Here is a 17955-nt window from a genome sequence, read left to right as displayed (position 1 = left end):
GGTGTGGGTTGGTTGGTTGGTTAAAGGGCTGCTGTAAATTGCCCCCTGATTTGTAGGTGAGTGGCAGAATCTGGCGGGAGACACAAGAGACCGCAAACGCTGGAATCTGGAGCAACAAACAAGATGCTGGAGAAACTTCAGCGGGTCAGGCAGCATCTGGGGAGGGAAATGGACAGTCGACGTTTCGGGTCGAGACCCTTCATCTGGACCGGGCAGTGTGGGGTTGGGGAACTATCAGGTTGGAGGCTGTGGAGGGGAGATGTCCTGAAGTGATGAGATCCGTGATGGTCTGGGAGACGGTGGCCTGACGATCGTTGGTGGGGTCATGGTCCAGGAAAAGGTAGGAGCAGGTGTCCAAGAGCTGCCTGTAGCTTCTCCAAGGTAGAGGTCAGTCTGCCAGAGTACAACGGCACCACCCTTGTCTGTGGGTCGATGGTGAGGATGGGATTGGTGCGGAGTGAGTGGAGAGCAGTATGTCTCGGATGGGTGAGGGGAGTGGAGGTCAAATCTGGGGGGAGTTGGGGAGGAGAAAAAAGATTAATTATAGGATTAGTGTAAATGAGTGATTGACAGTTGCTGCGAAAGGCTAGTTTCCATGCTGTATCTCTCTGTGACCTTCTGAAATGCTTTCTCGTATGAGCCACTGTAGTGATCTAGATAGCACACGGTTACGTGGTACCAGCCGCGATGTAATAATGATCACGTATAGGGCTCCCTGGATTATGAATGACTTACAGAAATCTGACCACGCAAATTCTCGCCTACATTTTTCAAGCTAGTAATAATGTGTCCTGATGAAGGGTCTCGACCCAAAACGTCGACTGTTTATTTCCCTCCATAAATGCTGCCTGACCTGCTGAGTTCCTCCAGCATTTTCTGTGTGTTGTAATAATGTTTCATGATATTCATTAATGGCATTTTCATTGGAGCAATAGGAGACTGAGAGATGATCTTATCAAGGTGTATGAAATCATGAGGGGCATAGACAGGGTGAATGCACACAGTCTTTTTCTCAGGGTTGGGGAATCAAGAACTATAGAGGGCACAGGTTTAAGGTGAGAGGGGAGAGATTCAATAAGAACCTGAGGGGCAACTTTTTTACCCAGCGGGTGATGTTATATGGAACGAGCTGCCAGAGGAAGTGGTTGAGGCAGGTACAGTTCCAACATTAAAAAGCACTTGGACAGGCACATGGATTGGAAAGGTTTAAGAGGAAAATGAGGCTAGCTTAGGTGGGAATCTTGGTCAGCATGGACCAGTTGCGCCAAAGGGCCTGTTTTTGTGCTTTATGACTGGATGCAGTATATATTCCATTAGTTTAATTGCAGGTAGCATTAGGGTGATTATTCTGTGAAACGAAATTACAGCGTGTATATAGAGAGATATGATATAGAAAATGGACACTTCTAACTTGAGGAGAGATCGGCTTAGACAGTTCTCAGGAATGTAATCCTCACGTAACCCAGGGACTGCCTGTGTTCTGTTGCAGTGATGTTGAGTGATGGATTAAAATTAGCAGTGGGGGCAGCTGGTAGATCTCTCCTGCTCTTCAGAGATGTGCTGTGAGATCTTCTGTGAGGGGGCAGGTGGGACCTCAGTTTATGGTCTCAACCATAAGACAGACCCTTTCGGTGTTGCACCAAATGGTCATTGTGGGTTTTAACATTGAAGTCTCTTGAGCAGGACAAGTTGGTAACCTTTTGACTAGGTGAAGAGTGATACTCCGTGAGTGCCAGCAGGCAATCTGATGGGTCGAACTTTGCAGCCGAGCCCTCTATCCTTCACCCAAGCCCTTTTGCCACAGTTGCCCCAATTTCTATAACTTCCCCACTGGTTTGCCCACTGAGATCTCTGTTACTCCTTCCTCCAAGGTATCAAGGAGAACCTGTGCTGGACACCGCCTCCTGAAGTGAATCCCATGAAAACGTGTGAATATCAGGCCCTTTGTGCCAGGTTTAAGGAGCTCCTTCCTCTGCCAGGTGAGAAGCTTCTCTTCATTTTGTCACAGTTGAGAAGAAAAGGGATGTTGAGGCTCTAGTCAATGATCAACACCTGGCCTGGGTCCTAATATTAATCTGAAGGTAAGATGGTTTCCAGATCAGAAAAGTGGGAAGGGAGGGTGTTGGAGGTTGGATGGAACAGGAAAAGCTCTTTCTTTCCCAGTTACCAGCCTCTTCTTCCAAACCCTGGGCAGCCAACCCAACAAAAATCCACCAATAATGGATCCTGCAACACCTAATTGAAACCCAACATCCACAGACTTTCATGGGGAGGTTCCACATTCTGCCACTGTCTGTGTGAAGGTTTACCCCAAATTCACCCTTGAAATGCCTGGTTCGTTCTTAATGTCCCTAAGAGAGGAGTTGGTTTCGCTCTCCAGTTAACCTTCCGGCATCCCTTTTAACACTTTCAGCAAGACCTTCCAACTTTCTAAACACAAGCGTATAAAGGCCAGTGTACACTACTTGAGATGCACCATTCAGACACTTGACTGGTCTGGCCAAGGCTCTGCATAATAAATGTACTTCATACAGATTCTGCTGAAAGTTCTCCCCTTTCACTCTGGGACTGGTTCAGCTGAGCTGGTGGTGTTTCTGCCTCGTACAATCTCCCTACTTCCCTACTGTATAAAGTGTAGGATTGAGCTAGTCTCTGTGATATGACTACCTTTTCCCCCACCACTGCCCCTCTAGCCCCAAACCGCTGATGAGATTGGTTATGTGGTCAAATGAGCTTGAAAGCCATCCATAGCTGAAGACTCCAAGGCCCATACGTGGAGCCACGTTGTGGCCAAAACTGCAGAAAAGGAGGGAGGAAATTTGACTGGGACAGTGAGATATCCTGATGGGTTGCATCTCAGTCTGGTACAGCAACCGCTCTGCTCTGGGTCAAAAGGACCTGCAGAGAGCAGTAAACACTGCCCGGTCCGTCACAGGCCCGTCACTCCCTTCCATCCAGTCCGTCTTCACCGCGTTTTGCTTCAGGAAGGCTGACGGTATCATCAGGGATACCTGCCACCCCTGGTCATCTGCCTTCTGGGGGAAGATACAGGAGCTTGAAAGCCCTGACGACCAGACTCAAGAACAGCTTCTTCCCCACTGCTGTCAGACTCCTGAACCAGTCCCCTCTCTCACGTCCCTTTCCCGGTGGTGCTGCCACGTTCTTGGACTCTTCACTCTACCTCTTCCGTTATTGTCACTTTAACATTTCGTTTTGCACCGCCTCGGTTCACACTGTTCTGTTTGTTGTGCCCGTTGCTGCTTATTGTTGCTGTGTACACAGTTTACTCTGTGAGCTTCACACGGACAAGGAGTTTCATTGCACCCTGGGGTAAATGACAATAAGCCTCTCTGAACCAGGTGAGGGGGTAAGTGAAATGGGAGTCGAGTGGGAAGTTAGTTGATGTCACAGTGACTCGTGTCCCCGTCGCTTGCAGACGGATACTTCAACGAGGAGCTGAAGTGCAACTTGTGCTACTGTGAGTCCTGCCACAAGTTGCGCGGAGACGAGGCGTACTACAAGCGGGGCGACCCACCCAAAGACTACGCCCTCCCCTTCGGCTGGTGCAGGTTCGCACTCAGGTGAGTGGTTGAACGTCGCAGGGGGGGGAGGGCGCAGTTTAAAGGCCAAGCGGCCACTGCATGGTGAAGAGGACGGCAGCACTCACTTCTTGCATGGAAACTAGGACAGTTGGTGCAGCTTTGCAGGGCGTTGGGTTCTGGTGTGTGTAGTGTCAGTCGGTACAGGGTGTAGTGTCAGGCATACTGTAATCAGGTGTAGGTTCAGGTACAGAGTGACAGGCCCAGTGTAATCAGGTGTAGTGTCTGGCACAGAGTGACAGGCGCACTGCAATAGGTATAGCGTCAGGCATAGGGCAACTTGCACGCTGTAATAGAGTGTAGTGTCAGGCATAGGGCAACTTGCACGCTGTAATAGAGTGTAGTGTCAGGCACAGAGTGACAGGCATGCTGTAATAGGGTGTAGTGACAGGCCCACTGTACAGGTTGTAGTTTCAGCCGCAGAGCATCGGACCTATTGTAGTAGAGGGATAGTCATTTAGAAGATAACAGGCTTACTGTAATAGGCCGTAGTGTCAGTCACAGGGTGATAGGACCATTGTTATTGGTTGTAATGTCAGCCACAGGTGTCAGGCCCAGAGGTTGTAGTGTTAGCCACAGAGAGAGGGGCCCACTGTAATAGGGTGTAGTGTTAGTTTTGTGACAGGGCTACTAATAGGGTAAAATGTCAGTCACACAGATTGACCTACACCAAAAGTGTGTTGTCTGTTATGGGATGACAGACCAGTAAAGGTGTAGTATCAGAGGGTGGGAGGTGTCCAGTGGTATTGTGGTATAGTTTGTCATAGGGCAACAATCTTACTATAATCAGGTGTAGCTTGAGTCAAGGTTCCACCACTAAGAAGGTGTGTTGTCAGTCATAAGGTGACAGGCTCACCATAGTACAGGGGTAGAGTCAGTAAGAAAGTGACAGGCTTAGTGTAATAGGCTGTAGTGTCAGGCACAGGGTGTATTGTCATCCACAGAGTGATGGGCCCACCATAATAGGGTGTCGTGGTAGTCTGGGTGTCAGGCGTACTAATAGGGTGAAGTATCAGTCACACAGTGATTGGCCTACACCAAGAGGGTGTATTGTCTGTTACAGGATGCCAGACACTTGGGATGTAGTATTAGTCACAGGATAATATTCAACTGTAAGGTGTAGTGACAGTTACAAGACTACAGACCTGTTGTAATGATAGTCTGGGTGACGGGCACACTGATAGTGTGAAGTGACAGAACTAGTACAATAGTGTCGGTGACAAATCGGTGGACCCCCTACAGTCTGGTGTAACAATGTGTTAAGCACCTGTTCTACCTTGGGACTCTGGCCTTTATGGATGCAACTCTCGGTGGGGAATCCGAGCTTACAACGTTGCCCTTCCAATAAAAAGTTCATTCTCATGCCTCACCTCAAACGTATCACCCGTTGCCCTCTGCAGGTTGAATCCACGCTGCGAAGTCACCAACGTTTACAAGAAATGGCACACAGCTTACCACGGGACGTGTGTGGGATCCCTGAGGCGTGCCCTGGACCATGGGGAGCTGGTATCAGGTACATGGAGGGGAAGGAAGTAGTTCCCTAAATGACAGCATATTGGCAAGAATAAAAAAAATCCTCTTGCACTGCATATGCAGTTAACAGATTTTGGGATCTATCTTGACTCGCTGATAAGTAACCAATTGAGCCTTTCAGAAGGTATTGGTTTATTTTTGTCACTTGTACCGAGGTACAGTGAAAAACTTGTCTTGCATACCGTTCGTACAGATCAATTCATTACACATTGCATTGAGGTAGTACAGGGTAAAAACAATAACAGAAGACAGAGTAAAGTGTCACAGCTACAGGGAAGTGCATTTCAGGTAGACCGTAAGGTGCAAGGTCATAAGGTAGATTGTGAGGTCAAGAGTCCATCTTATCGTCTAAGGGAACCGTTCAATAGTCTTATCGCAGTGGGATAGAAGCTGTCCTTGTGCTTGGTGGTACGTGCCCTCAGGCTCCTGTATCTTCTGCCTGACGGGAGAGGGGAGAAGAGAGAATGTCCGGGGTGGGTGGGGTCTTTGATTATGCTGGCTGCTTCGCCAAGCAGCAAGAGGTATAGACACAGAGTCCATGGAGGGGAGGCTGGTTTCCGTGATGTGCTGAGCTGTGTCCACAGAGCTCTGCAGTTTCTTAGTCCTGGACAGAGCAGTTGCCGTTCCGAGCTGTGATGCATCCAGATAGGATGCTTTCTATGGTGCATTCATAAAAGTGTAGCTACCTCTTATGTTGCTATGTTAATGTCAAACTCTACATGGTTAAGGTTTGATGGGTGCCTCTCACTCACCAGAGCTGTACTGGTTCTCTGAACCCTCCATCTTCCATCTGTATGGGAGACCAAGCTCCCTCCACAACTGTACGTGACGTTGGTGAGACCACATTTGGAGTATTGTGTGCAGTTCTCTTCACCAAACAGGGCAGGGTGTCATTAAGGTGGAGAGGGGGCAGAAACAATTCATGAGGATGTTACCGGGACTAGAGGGCTTGAGTTATAAGGAGAGACTGGAAAGGCTGGGACTTTTTTCCCTGGTGTGTAGGAAGCTGAGGGGTGACCTTGTAGAGGTTTATAAAATCATTAGATAAGGTGGATGGTCACAGTGTTTCTCGCAGGGTAGGGGAGTCTAAAACTGAAGGCATAGGTTTAAGGGCAAAGATTTGAAGGGGATCCGAGGGGCAACTTTTTCACGCAGAGGGTGGTGGGTGTAAGGAAGTGGTTGAGGCAGCTACACTAACAACGTTTAAAAGGTATTCGGACAGATACATGGATGGAAAGGTTTAGAGGGTTACGGGCCAAACACAGGCAACTGGTAGAAGCTCAGTTTGGCGACATGGTTGGCATGGACAAGTTGGGCCGCAGGGCTGTCTCTTGCACATGGGACAAAATGCCGATTTACCAAATCGGCAAAGGGGCAGTTGAAACTGAAGCCGCTCAGGATTAGTTGGACAAAGCACGACAGCTGAAATGCAACCTCCACTCGGGGTGGGGCTGGGGTTTTGTTGCTGAGTTGTGTACGGTACTGGAAGATTTACAGGTCCCTCCACAAACAATAGAGAGTATCGTCCCATGGTGGGAGGGGGAGGTCCTTTCACACTCACCAGGCACGGCTGTCCTGCTGGGTGCAAGACTAGACATTGAGCTGTGGAGGGGCAGTGCAGAGGCACCACCAGTTTGGTGATGGGGCTGTGAAGTCTGAGCTCTGCAAAAAGGAGATTAGTACTTTTCCTCGGAAGGGATCCTTTGCAGCAGTTGACCTTGTGGGCTGCAAGATCATTAAGATAAGGAGAAAGGTCTAAGTGTGAAAGACTATTTCAAATTTTATTTCACGAGTAGGTGAAGTTCCAAAATGATAATTCAGTTAGGGCTAGGGTGATGCAGGGAAGTTGTGGGGGTTGTATATAAATGGCTCACCCATTGATGGGTTTGATTACCACTGGCAGTTGGAGAATCCATATTTCCCTACCACCGAGGAGGCCAAGTGAATGCCAGCTCAGAGCACTCCCATTCCCCCACTAATTTCCTCTGTTAACCTATTGTCCACAAGTCCCCATCAACTTGCCCCAGATTCTACCCCTCACCCACACACAAGGGTGACAATTAACCAACCGACCCAGCACATTGTTGAGATGTGGGGGGGAACTGGAGCATCCGGGGGAAACCCATGTGGTCACAGGGAGAACGTGCAAACTCCACACACAGGCAGCATCCAAGGTCAGGATTGAACCCATGCTCATAGAGTTTACAACCATTATAGAGTGGTATAGTTTGTTATTTGCTCATTAAGGAACCAAATGAGTGTACTAGTGGTCCCATAGATGAATAATCTTAAATGGACATGATATCTTGACTGACTCATCTTTTGCACCCCCGTCCCACCAAACACTCCCAGTGCGTGTACAATTGGGTTAGATATAGAGTAAAACTGCCTCTACACTGTCCTGTCAAGTACTCCCAGGGCACGGGCAGTGTGCGTTAGACACCGAGCGAAGCTCCCTCTACACTGTCCCATCACACACTCCCAGGGCAGGGACTGTCACCTGGTGTGGAGGCAATGGGTTGGTCCGGGGATCTCCTGGTCAGTTTGCTCCTGGGCCTGGTCAAGGTCTAGGCGGCGGGCAGTTGAGAGTTGCCTCTCTTCCGGAGTTACGTCTGTGCCCGTGTGTCCCCATAGAAGGAGCACGCGGTATCCACGGGTACAGTGGGGGATCTCTGGGATCGGTGGGCACCTTAGGGACTCGACTGTATTCTGGATAGTGATGGCCATGTTATAATTTGAAACTGTAAATAGTGCACCTCATGAAGTACTGTAATATTGTAGTAATGTGATTCTGTAATCACTTCAGAAAAAGGGAAAAAAAGGGACAGTGTGCGTTAGACATGGAACAAAGCTCCCTCTACACTGTCCCGTCACACACTCCCAGGGTCAGACACAGAGTGAAGCTCCCTCTACACTGTCCCGTCACACACTCCCGGGGTCAGACACAGAGTGAAGCTCCCTCTACACAGTCCCGTCACACACTCCCAGGGTCAGACACAGAGTGAGGCTCCCTCTACACTGTCCCATCACACGCTCCCAGGGTCAGACACAGTGAGGCTCCCTCTACACTGTCCTGTCACACGCTCCCAGGGATAGACATGCAGCGAAGCTCCCTCTACGCTGACCCATCACACACTCCCAGGGTCAGACACAGAGTGAAGCTCCCTCTACACCGTCCCGTCACACACTCCCGGGGTCAGACACAGAGTGAAGCTCCCTCTACACCGTCCCGTCACACACTCCCAGGGTCAGACACAGAGTGAAGCTCCCTCTACACTGACCCATCACACACTCCCAGGGCAGGGACAGCACGGGCTTGAAGTGGCCCCAAATGACACATTTCAGCAGCTCTCATGCATTGTATACTGTGCATGTTGAGCTTTTAGATTGATCTCAAATAACTGGCATTTTAACAGCTCAATTTTTCTTCCTCCTATCACACCACCTTCCCTGTGCCCTTTGGTTCCTCACTACCCCCCCAACCCCCAACCGCTCCTGTATCAACCCCTTTCCCAACATAAAGCAGGGAGTGCATCGATATTCTGCACCAAGCAGACGAAGGTGGAGCTACAGAATGGATACAACGAGCCCGAGGGGAACAGCGCACAGGAGAAGGACGCTGTCAAAGTTAGCCTCTCTCCAACAATGCGATACATCGGGCTCGATCACTTCTGCCCCAAAATACGGTAAGTGCCGAGCAGTGTTGTCTTCAGCGGCTGAGCAGGGGGGGAGTAACCTGATGGCTAAACTAGCCAGTGGGCACGCCCACTGCCTGGGCGGTTGGATGGCTTTAGATTTACGAGGATGATTCCTGGAATGAAAGGGCTTACGTACCCTGAGCGATTATTGGCTCTTGGACTGTACTCACTGGAGTACAGAAGAATGAGAGGGGACCTCATAGAAACATTTCGAATGTTGAAAGGACTGGACAGAGTAGATGTGGCTAAGTTGTTTCCCTTGGTGGGTGAGTCCAGGATAAGAGGGCACAGTCTTAGAATTTGATGGTACCCATTTAGAACAGAAATGAGGAGAAATTTCTTTAGCCAGAGGGTCATGGATTTATGGAATTATGGATTTATGCAGCTCTGGAGGCCCGATCTTTGGGGGTGTTTAAGGAAGAGATTGATAGGTATCTAATTAGTCAGGGTATCAAGGGATATGGGGAAAAGGCCAGGAATCGGGGCTGGATGGGAGAATAGCTCATGGTGAAGTGGCGGAGCAGACTCAATGGGCCAAATGGCCTACTTCTGCTCCTTTGTCTTGTGATGTGTGCGGACACTGCCAAGATCATTGCTCGATTTCCTGCAGTGCATCTCCCAAAACTTGACCTGATTGGATCGAGTGGTTAGTGGATTGGCACCAGGCAATGGCAGAGAGATACAGCACAGAAACAGGCCCTTCAGCCCATCGAGTCCATGCCGACCATCAGCCACCCATCTACACTCAAGATCCCCACATTCTAATAATCTCCCCCCCCCAGATTCTACCCCTCACCCACACACCAGGGGGGCAATTTACAGCGGCCGATTAACCCACCGACCCCGCACGTCGTTGGGATGTGGGAGGGAACCGGAGCGCCCTGGGTTGGGGGGGGGGGGGAGCTCACACGGTCGCGGGGAGAACGTGCAAACTCCACACAAGCACGCATGCGCAGAGGGGTGCGCGGGGACACACACACACACACACACACACACACACACAGCTCTGATACTGTGAGGTAGCGGCTCTACTCGCTGCTGTCGGATCTGGTTATTGTCGCATCCGCAGGTTCTTTCAGGAGTCCAGGAATGAGTTGAAAACAACTTGGTGCTTCATAAAGTTTTATTGGAAAAAGTTTAAAACAAAGAAACAGTCACAGAGCACATGGCACTAGCTTTACTACTGGGAGATGAGCCGAGACAAAGGAACCAGATGAGCTAGGGGTGGGGGGGGGGGTGTGGGTGGAGGAGGGAGGGGGGTGGGGGAAGAGAGCAAGATAGAGATTAACAAAAAAATGACACCTTTTATACCTGAGTTAAGAGGTACTCCTTAGCTAACAATAGTCCAATCAAGAAACCTATCAGGTACCTGTGGCCAAACCAACCAGTGAGAAAACACATATTCACCTGATGGACGAACCAATAAGCTAGGAAGCGGCCACTCCTTGTGCAGCTACTTGAAGTGTATTAAACACTATACGTTTTAAAAAAAACTACTTAAAACAGTCGAATCCAACACTGCTCTGTGGGACAGTCCTCAAGTCCCCTCCCTCAACCCTTTCTCTGGTAAGCTGATGACTGCATTGTTGTTGCTTCCTGCACTTGACAATTCCATGTCCTCTGCTGCTGGTTTCCCCTGGTTCTCACTTTCACAAGGTCCATATCTGATTCAACCTTGTGTTTTTTGTCCTCACTAACTCCATCTCGACCAGTACCCATCGCAAACCCACCACCTTGAGATCACCTTCTACCCCACTGCTTCCTCTAAGGACTGTTGCATTAACCCATGTTCTCTAGCTGCTCTACTGATGGCACTTTCCTTTCCAATGCACCCGAGATGTCTTTCCCCCCTCAAAACTGTAGCTCCTCCTTTATCATAGCTGACAGAATTCTCAGCCGTGTTTCTTTATACCCCCAGAAAGCACACCAACGCCTCTACTTCCTCAGAAGACTAAGGAAATTTGGCATGTCCCCGATGACTCTGTCCAGTTTTTATAGACACACCATTGAAAGCATCCTATCCAGATGCATCACAGCTCAGTAAGGCAACTGCTCTGCCCAAGACCACAATAAATTGCAGAGAGTCGTGAACACAACACAGTCCATCACGTAAACCAGCCTCCATTGACTCCGTCTACACTCCCCATTGCCTCGGGAAAGCAGCCAGGATCATCAAAGGCGCCTCCCACCCAGTCATTCCCTCTTCTGCACCCTCCCATTGGGCAGAAGATACAAAAGCTTGAGAACATGTACCAGGCTCAAGGTCAGCTGTTACAATACTCTTGAATGGACCTCTTACATGCTAAAGTTGATCTCAATCTACCTCATCATGGCCCATGCACTTTGTCTACCTGCACTGCACTTTCTCTGTACCGTTACACTATATTCTGCATTTCATTTTCTGCATTCTGCATTTTTTTATTCCTTTACCATACCTCAGTGTACTTATGGAATGATCTGTCAGGATGGCATGCAAAGCAAAAGCTTTTCACTGTATCTCGGTACATGTGACAATAATAAACCAATCACCAATTATCTCACCTGTTCTCCTCCCAGCCAGAGCAGGGATAGGCCTATCTCCTTGTCCTCGCCTTCCACCCCACTGGCCCCCACATTCGAAGGGTCATCCACCATAACCTTGGCAACTTTCTGTGAGATTCCACCACCACCACCAGATAAATCTTCCCCTTCCCTTGCAGCATCTTTTAGAGACGTTTCATTCACAAATCCCTGGTGCCCTGGTAGAATCTGGGATCCCCACCAACTAGTCCCCTTCTTCTGGCACTTCCTTGTCTCCATCAGCTCCTCCCAGATTCTACCACTTACTCGCACACTAGGGGCAGTTTACAGCAGCGCATTCGGCTGAAGGGCCTCTTTCCTGCTGTCTCTCTCTCTAGGAATCTATATCCGAGGTTGGGAAGCATAAAACGGGAATTGGATCAATGTGGTAAATTGGTTTATTATTGTCACATGTACTGAGGTATGGTGAAAAACTTTGTTTTGCATGCCGTCCATACAGATCATTTCAAAACATCAGTGCATTGAGTTAGTACAAGGGAAAGCAATAACAGAATGCAGAATATAGGTATTGGTTTATTATTGTCACTTGTACCGAGTTACAGTGAAAAACTTGTCTTACAAACCGCTTGTACAGGTCAATTCATTACACAGTGCAGTTACATTGAGTTAGTACAGAGTGCATTGAGGTAGTACAGGTAAAAACAATAACAGTACAGAGTAAAGTGTCACAGCTACAGAGAAAGTGCAGTGCAATAAGGTGCGAGGTCACAACAAGGTAGATGGTGAGGTCAGAGTCCATCTCATTGTATAAGGGAACAGTTCAATAGTCTTATCACAGTGGGGTAGAAGCTGTCCTTAAGTCTGGTGGTACGTGCCCTCAGGTACCTGTATCTTCTACCCGATGGAAGAGGGGAGAAGAGAATGTCCCGTGTGGGTGGGGTCTTTGATTATGCTGGCTGCTACACCAAGACAACGAGAGGTAAAGACAGTCCAAGGAGGGGAGGCTGGTGTCCGTGATGCGTTGGGCTGTGTACACAACTCTCTGCAGCTTCTTGCGGTCTTCGGCAGAACAGTTGCTGTACCAAGCTGTGATACATCCAGATAGGATGCTTTCTATGGTGCATCGGTAAAAGTTGGTGAGAGTCAAAAGGGACAAACCAAATTTCTTTAGCCTCCTGAGGAAGTAGAGGTGCTGGTGAGCTTTCTTGGCCGTGGCATCTACGTGATTTGACCAGGACAGGCTGTTGATGTTCACTCCCAGGAACTTGAAGCTCTCAACCCTCTCGACCTCAGCACCATTGATGTAGACAGGTGCGTGTACACCGCCCCCTTTCCTGAAGCCAATGACCAGCTCTTTTGTTTTGCTGACATTCAGGGAAAGGTTGTTCTCATGACACCATTCCACTAAGCTCTCTATCTCCTTCCTGTACTCTTGACTCATCGCTGTTTGAGATACGGCCTACAATGGTGGTATCATCTGCAAACTTGTAGATGGAGCTAGAGCAGAATCTGGCCGCAGTCGTGAGTGTATAGGGAGTAGAGTAGAGGGCTGAGGACACAGCCTTGTGGGGCACCAGTGTTGAGAATAATCGTGCCGGAGGTATTGCTGCCTATCCTCACTGATTGTGGTCTGTTTGTTAGAAAGTCAAGAATCCAGTTACAGAGGGAGGTGTTGAGTCCTAGGTCTCGGAGTTTGGTGACAAGCTTGCTTGGAATTATTGTATTGAAGGCAGAGCTGTAGTCAATAAACAATAGTCTAACGTATGTGTCTTTACTGTCCAGATGCTCCAGAGCTGAGTGTAGGGCCAGGGAGATGACTTCCGCTGTAGACCTGTTTCGCTGATAGGCGAATTGCAATGGGTCCAGGTTGTCTGGTAGGCTGGAGTTGATGCGTGCCATGACTAACCTCTCAAAGCACTTCATGATGGTGGATGTCAGAGCCACTGGTCGGTAGACATTGAGGCATGTTACCTTGCTTTTCTTTGGTACCGGGATGATAGTGGTCTTCTTAAAACAGGAGGGAACCAAAGTGCAGTGCAGGCAGACAATAAGGTGCAAAAGCATAACAAGGTAGATTGTGAGGTCATGAGTCCCATCTTGTTGTACTAGGGGACCATTTAGCACTCTTCTATCAGTGGGATAGAAGCTGTCCTTGAGCCAGATGCTTTCAGGCTTTTGTATCTTCTGCCCGATGGGAGGGGGGGAGAAGAGAGAATGTCCGGGGTGGGAGGGGTCTTTGGTATTGGTTTATTATTGTCACTTGTACCGAGGTACAGTGAAAAACTTGTCTTACAAACCAATCGTACGGGTCAAATAATTACAGTGCAGTTACATTGAGTTAGTACAGAGTCCATTGAGGTAGTACAGGTAAAAACAATAACAGTACAGAGAAGCAAGAAGTGTAGACAGAGCCCACGGAGGGGAGGTTGGTTGCCATGATGCGCTGGGCTGTGCCCACAACTCTCTGCAGTTTCTTGCGGTCTCGGGCAGAGCAGTTGCCTTACCAAGCTGTGATGCATCAGGATAGGATGCTTTCTGTGGTGCATCGATAAAAAATTGGTGAAGGTCATTAGGGACGTGCCGGATTTCTTATATATGTTATATTATAGACAGGCAGCGCCTTTTCCCAGGGCACCAATGCTCAATACAAGAGGGCATGGCTTTAAAGTAATGGCTGGGAAGTTCAATGGAGATATCAGAGGAAGGTTTTTTACCCAGAGAGTGGTTGGGGCATGGAATGCGCTGCCTGGGGTGGTGGTGGAGGCAGGTACTTTGGTCAAATTCAAGAGATTGCTAGATAAGCATATGGAGGAATTTAAAATAGGGGATATGTGGGAGGAAAGGGCTAGATAGTCTTAGGCGAGGTTTAAAGGTCAGCACAACATTGTGGGCCAAAGGGCCTGTATTGTGCTGTACTGTTCAATGTTTCTATGTAGAAACTAAAAATTTGCAAGGGTCTGGGCAGAGTTCAGGGTCTGGGGAGGGTTCTTTCAAAGTGGACCAAGTCTTTCCCCGCTGGCTGTGATCGTCGCTCATTGTGCCCGTGTCTTCCCCTCCCAGATTCAAGGACGTAAAATCCCAGAGGCACCATCAGGCACAGGTGGCCTTCCAGGTGTGCGTGCGGCCGGGATCATACAAGATTGGGCCGCAGTCGATCGGGGCCAGCGAGTCCATCGACCCCAGGTTCAGCAACAACGAGATCGAGTGGATCACTAAGGAAAGAGCTTCGACCGTTCTCTACGGCCTCTTGATCCGGGTGGAGTGAAAGATCTCCGTTTAAAGACCAAACCCCACCCTCTCTCCCCCCCCCCCCCACTCCCCACCCCCCACCTCACCCTTCACTGTTCCCGCTTATGAAGAGAGATCGAGAGCGTGTAAGATCCCACAGAGAGAATGCCACTTCAAGTGCTGTGACTGAACTCTGCAATGGCAGCAACAGGGGGGCGGGGGGGGGGGGCAGTGGCGTTGGCTGTTCAGGGTAGGAGGGTTGGGGCGGTGCAGGCTACAGGGACGGACTGCAACTCACGGGACAGTAGCATCCGCCCTTGCACACTTTGACACGACTCTCGCACTAGTGGAACGCTGCACTTTTGACTCTTGTATCAGCTGAACGACAAACAAGAACTATCCGACGGACTCGGCTGTTCATTTGAAGTTACTCGTGTGGTTGAGGAAGGGGGGGGAGACCTTTATTGGAAGTTTGCAGTGGGTGGAGGAAAGGGCGAGGTGGGCTTTCCACTGCAACAATACGTTTTCTAGGTTTTTAAAGAGGAAAAAGTGTCTTGCGTCTGAACTCTCAAGAGGTTTCCTGGCCAGCTTTGGAAGCTGGATAAATGGGATCACAGCAGAAAGGTCTCTGCTGCTGGCTAATTGTGCCTCGTCTATTTTGGGGGTATTGGAGGGTTTTTTTTTACAGAGAATGTCCATTGTCGAGGAAGCCAGCAGAACCCAAGCTGCCTGAGACTAGAAAACGGGCCACAAGCTGCAACGACAGAAGTCCCCTTGGCAAACCTGCATGGCTGCTGCAGGGAGATCTGCAGACTTGTACAGTGTGTGAACTGCTGGGTGGGGCGGGTGGTTTGTAAAGGATGGGGGGGGGGAGGTGGTGGTTGGTGGCATGAATCTATGTTCTGCCAGTAGGCAGGAAAGGAACCAAGCTGCAGGGCCAGATCATGACGACATTGCCACCACAGTGCTGGGTATATGCCCAGTCAACCCCGGTGAGCTTTACTGCCTGAAGCCGGTTTGGCCCAGCACAGCAAGAGTTGTGGTCGCTTCCAGGAGGAGGACGTTTGGCCCATCTTGTTGATACCGACCAAGGGCAGTTCCGCTTCCCAGCTGTGAATCCGTAGCTATCTGAGTTACAGCTCTCAAGGTACTGTTTAAACATGGTGAGGATCTCTACTTCCATCAGTGAGGTGCAGACTCCTACTACTCCGTGTAGGAACATCCTTTCTGAACTTCCCTCTAATCTTTCTACCGACTAACTTGAAGCTACGCCCTCAAGTCATTACCTTCTCTGCTAGGGGGACGCGCGCTTCCTTATCACCCCCTCAGTTTTGTACACCTCAGTCAAATGCCTGTCGATCGACTTTTTTGCAGAGATGACTGCTTCCCTGGGCAGACCAGCGTGGTTTGCAATCTGCAGACCAGTTTTTTTTTGTCCTTTTTTTTGCAACCGTAAGGTATTGTTTTTGCACTGAGCTGTCTGGTCAATCTACTGTAAATATTCCCTTCCCCACCCCTTCCCACCCACCATCTTTTCCTTAAAAAAAAAATGCCAGACATTTTGTAAGAGTGATGTCCTCCAAATGCAGAAGGCATCGCAACAGGAACAGACTGAAGAGAGGGGAGAGCTCCAGAGACTGAGGGGAACCAACTTTGCTTCTGTAGATCCTATGTCTCCACTGTACATTGTCCCAGTGTGCCAGAGGCTCAGCTTACACAAGTCAGATCTCTGCAGTAGTTGAGAGGAAGAGGTACATTTAATGTTTTTTTTTACCCCCAGTACCTGTAGAGCTTCCATTTGAACCCTCTCACCTGGCCTTTGATTTGATTTGTCGGCCTTCTCATGCTGAGATTTTATGGTTTATGCTGACATTGCATAAGTATATTTGAAAAATAACTCAGCATTGAGTGAATGTACGCACACCTGTGTGCGTGAAGAATTTGGAGATGGTTAACTTGTGCTGCATTTTTGACACAGAAACGGTCCCAAAAATACTCGCAAGGTCGAGCAGCATCCAAGAGGAGCTGACCTGTCATGTTGGTGTTTTTTCCCCAGCAGTGGCGTGGTGGATAGCGTTGTGGAAGTCATCAGGCCTGGCCCTATCCCAGCACTGTTTTAACCCAACGTCTGCAGGGAGCCTGAGCATTCATGCCGTCATTGATCAGCCATGTACCAATGTCTTGGGAGTTTTGTCCCCTCCACCCCCCCCTTATCTCAGTCCCCTTGCAGCTCTGAGACTAATTTATCTTTTCAATCGTGAACTTTGTGGCTTGCAAGCCATTGTGCATAAGAATAATAATCTTGGCTGGAAACAGCGGTTCAGAAAATGGAAGTTAGCAATTTTTGTATAAATAAATAAAACTAATGATATTAATATACAAGTCGGTCTTTAAACCGCTTGAATATCGGTCTTTGTAAAAGCAAACATAACAGGAGGCTACTATAGTTTCTCCTGCCTCCTTTACTTCCTTTGATGTTCCCTTTGCACAGCTCCTGAGCTCAATCTGCAGGGCTGATCCTGAGCTTCCTGCCACTTGAATTGTCAATGCCACTCTGATCCTGACCGGTCTGTGGCCTCCTCCACTGTTTACTTGAGGCCCAACTCAAACTAGAGGAATGACATCTTGCCTTGTCTGGACACTTTGCAATGTTCTGGAATGAACATTAAATTCTCCACCTTCGGGTAAACTGCTCTCTCATCATTTCCCATTATCCTGCTTGTGTCTCTTTCTCACCTAGTTTCTCCCTCCCTAACATACAGATCAGTTGCAGGTACAGGCGGAGAAATGGCAGATGGAGCTTAATCCAACCAAGTGTGAGGTGTTACACTTTGGGAGATCAAATGTAAAAGGACAGTTCACTGTTAATGGCAGGACCCGTAACAGTGTCGATGTACAGAGGGATCTTGGGATCCAAGTCTATAACTCCCTGAAGGTGGCTGCACAGGTAAAGAAGGTGTGTGGCATGCTTGCCTTTATTAGCTGAGGCATTGAATTCAAGTCAGAAAGTAATGTTGCAGCTTTATAAAACTCTAGTTAGGCTGCATGTGGAGTATTGCATTCAAATTTGGTTGCCCCATTATTAGGAAGGATGTGGAGGCTTTGAAGAGGGTGCAGTAGGGGCTCACCAGGATGCTGCCTGGATTAGAGGGGATGTGCTACAGGGAGAGGTTGGCCAAATTTGGGTTGTTTTCTCTGGAACAGCAGAGGCCGTGGGGAGACCTGATCAGAGTTTATAAGAATATGAGGCATAGAGTAGACAGCCAGTATCTTTTTCCCAGGATCAAAATGTCTAATACTAGAGGGCATGCATTTTAAGGTGAGAGGGGGTCAGCTCAAAGGAGATGTGTGGGGTAAGTTTTTTTCCACAGAGTGGT

General features: G+C 48.9%; 1 protein-coding gene across 2 annotated transcripts in view; it reads left to right on the top strand.

Moving 5' to 3' along the window:
• The window catches only part of neurl4 (neuralized E3 ubiquitin protein ligase 4), a 94121-nt gene extending 77166 nt beyond the window's left edge, over window positions 1-16955 (top strand). Inside the window, exons 24-28 of one of the 2 annotated variants that reach the window (XM_052044745.1) lie at window positions 1872-1979; window positions 3437-3581; window positions 5000-5112; window positions 8656-8818; window positions 14411-16955. In XM_052044745.1, the coding sequence (XP_051900705.1) occupies window positions 1872-1979; window positions 3437-3581; window positions 5000-5112; window positions 8656-8818; window positions 14411-14615 (734 nt within the window). In that variant the 3' untranslated portion in view covers window positions 14616-16955. The remainder of the gene's footprint in view (window positions 1-1871; window positions 1980-3436; window positions 3582-4999; window positions 5113-8655; window positions 8819-14410) is intronic. The other variant, XM_052044746.1, reaches the window with a different exon arrangement.
• Window positions 16956-17955: the final 1000 nt, after the last annotated feature.

The sequence above is a fragment of the Pristis pectinata genome, chromosome 37 (assembly GCF_009764475.1).
Source record: "Pristis pectinata isolate sPriPec2 chromosome 37, sPriPec2.1.pri, whole genome shotgun sequence".
Lineage (NCBI taxonomy): Eukaryota > Metazoa > Chordata > Chondrichthyes > Rhinopristiformes > Pristidae > Pristis > Pristis pectinata.
The sequence above is the reverse complement of the archived record's forward strand: the minus strand, read 5'-3'. Positions and strand labels throughout refer to the sequence as shown.